Source organism: Orycteropus afer, unplaced genomic scaffold (genome assembly GCF_000298275.1).
Source record: "Orycteropus afer afer isolate SDZICR_OR568_19922 unplaced genomic scaffold, OryAfe1.0 scaffold00224, whole genome shotgun sequence".
In the NCBI taxonomy this organism is placed as follows: Eukaryota; Metazoa; Chordata; class Mammalia; order Tubulidentata; family Orycteropodidae; genus Orycteropus; species Orycteropus afer.
This window is the reverse complement of record NW_006921811.1, coordinates 4,059,004-4,061,527: the sequence shown is the minus strand read 5'-3', so window position 1 is coordinate 4,061,527 and position 2,524 is coordinate 4,059,004. Positions and strand designations below refer to the sequence as shown.

Here is a 2,524-nt window from a genome sequence, read left to right as displayed (position 1 = left end):
CGTCATACTGCTTTCCACAGTGGTTGTACCATTTTACAGTCCCACCAGCAGTGTATGACAGTCCCAGTCTCTCCATATCCTTGCCAGCATTTGTTATTTTCTGTCTTGTTGAACTTTGCTACTAGTGCTGGAGCAAGATGGTATCTCATTGTTGTTTTGATTTACATGTATCTAATAGCTGATGATCATGAGCATTTCTTCATATGTTTGTTGGCCTCTTGACTATCCTCCTTGGTAAAGTGTCTATTCATGTCTTCTGGGTTGGCAATTTTTTTAATTTCAGGGTTTTATATATGTCATCCTGTTGCCTTCTCACTTACATTATTTTTGCCAAGAAATCAGAGCTTAATCTTATTGGTTGTCCTTTGTAGGTAACTTTTTGTGTTTTCCTGTGCTGCCTTCAGAATTCTTTCTTTGTCTTTGTCTTTAGAAAGTTTTATTATGATGTGTCTTAGTGATTTCCTTTTGGAGTCTATCCTATTTGGGGCATGTTGAAGTTCTTGAATGTGTATCTTTTCATTTGTCATCATATTAGCAAAGTTTTCTTCCACCGTATCTTCAAACGATTTTCTTTGTGGTTTTGTCTTGTTCTGGAATTCCAATCACACATAAGTTATTCATCTTGATACTGTCTCACATAAACCTTAGCTTTCTTCTTCTTTTTTTTTTTTTTTTTTTCTTTATTGATCCCATAATAAAGTAGTATTGGGAGATTTGTTTTGTCACTAATTCTGTTTTTCATTGATTCTGTTCTACTCCTTTGTCCTTTCAGTGTGTTATCTGTTTCTGAAACTTTAGTATTAATCTTCTGGATTTCTAGTTGCCATTTTTGTATGGTTTCTAATTTTTCATTTATTTTGTCAGTTTGTCCTTGTATTGTTTTCCTGAATTAATTCTAAAATTTTGTCCTTGTTTTCCTTGATCTGCCTCTCAGTCTGTTGAAGTTATTTAAATATAACTCTTTTGAATTCCTTTTCAGGCAGTTCCAATGCTGCTACTTCCTCAGAGAAGTTTTTTGGGTCTGAATTCTGGTCTCTTGTTTGTACTACTTTATCTTCCTTGTCTGAACTGGGATGATCACTTGTTTCTGGGACATTATGATGTTGTATTTATATTTTATATTTGTGATTGTATTGTTGGTGTGATTTTCCCCGCCCCCCCCCCCCCATTTTTTTTTTTTTAATATATTTGAGCTAGCCAGGCTAATATACTACTCAGTTTGCTAGTTTGGCAGCTCTCAGGCATTCACCACTTGTCTCCCAGTGGGTGTGATGGAGGATAAGAATGTGTGCTGAGACCTCTGTTAGCTGTTTGTGTAGAGTGGTTGAGGGCATGTTGGGCTGGTATTGATATCTGTTGTTGAACTGTTGGTGCAGAAACTGTTGGGGACCCTTGTCCAGTGGGTGGAGCTGTAGGAGGTATGGATGTGGTTGGGTCATACTGGTTCAGTTGCTGTCTCTCACCACGTGGGACAAAAATACAAAAAAAAAAAAAAACCCACCAAAAATAAATAAAAATGAGAACAAACAACACAAACAGTGTAAAAAAAGAAGAAAAAAAAAAGAACAAAAAGGAAAAATAAAAAAGGAAAAAAGACACACGAAGGACAATGAAGAAAAGGGAAAAAAACCACCAAAATCTGGGGAGGAGGAGAAAAAGGAAAGGGAGCAAGAGAAAAGGTATAGTAAGAAAAAATAAGAAAATGCAGAAAGAAAGAGAAGGGATGGGGAAAACAAAAACAAAAAGAAAAAGGGCAACTAGGAAAAGGAAAAACAGTAGGAACTAGGGAATGGAGTGAAGAGAAAAAATAAAAAGAACGAAAGGAAAGAGGTAAAGAAGAATAATTTAAAAAGGAAATAAAAATGGGGAGGGGGGAGTGGGGACAGGGCACCCAAGTGGTGTTCCTGCTGACTAAGCAGGTGGCAGGGAGCAGGGCATCTGGTCCTGGCACTAGTTCCTGCCTACCCACAAGGCAACTGGGGACAAAGTGCCTGATCCCAGACAAGAAAATGTATAGAGTAGGTCACCTGCACCTGAAAAACGTTCCTGCTAGCTCAAACAGCAGGAGGGAGCATGGTGTCTGGTTCCAGAAGGTATTCCTGCCAGACCAAACAGTAGCTAGGGACAGGGCACCTGGTCCCAGAAAAAGTTCCTACCAGCCCAAAAGGTGGCTGATAGTAGAGTAGCTGATCCTGCAACTACTCCCTGATACCCAGATGAGTGGTGACTCCTAGACACAGCATTCCATTTTCCATGGTTCTCAGAACCCAACTGGCCATATATTTTGATCAACATTTGACCTGATCAATTTCAGGACCTTATCCTTCTGGTCTCAATGGCTGTCACAAGGGAGGGGCACAGGTTACAAGCAAAATCAGCCAGATTATGAGAACTAGAAAAAGAAGCTCCATCCCCTGGAATTCACTGTCACATAAATCAAGTAATTCCCATTCAGCTCAGGTTAGTTGATGGTAAATTAATATTACGGGAGCTCTGGTAGCATAGTGCCTAAGGCACTTGACTG

At 39.2% G+C, this 2,524-nt stretch overlaps 1 protein-coding gene across 1 annotated transcript in view; it reads left to right on the top strand.

Moving 5' to 3' along the window:
• STX18 (syntaxin 18) overlaps positions 1-2,524 on the top strand; it is a 180,497-nt gene that overhangs the window by 19,321 nt on the left and 158,652 nt on the right. The window contains exon 3 of the mRNA XM_007948791.1: positions 456-470. Within this exon, the coding sequence (XP_007946982.1) occupies positions 456-470 (15 nt within the window). The remainder of the gene's footprint in view (positions 1-455; positions 471-2,524) is intronic.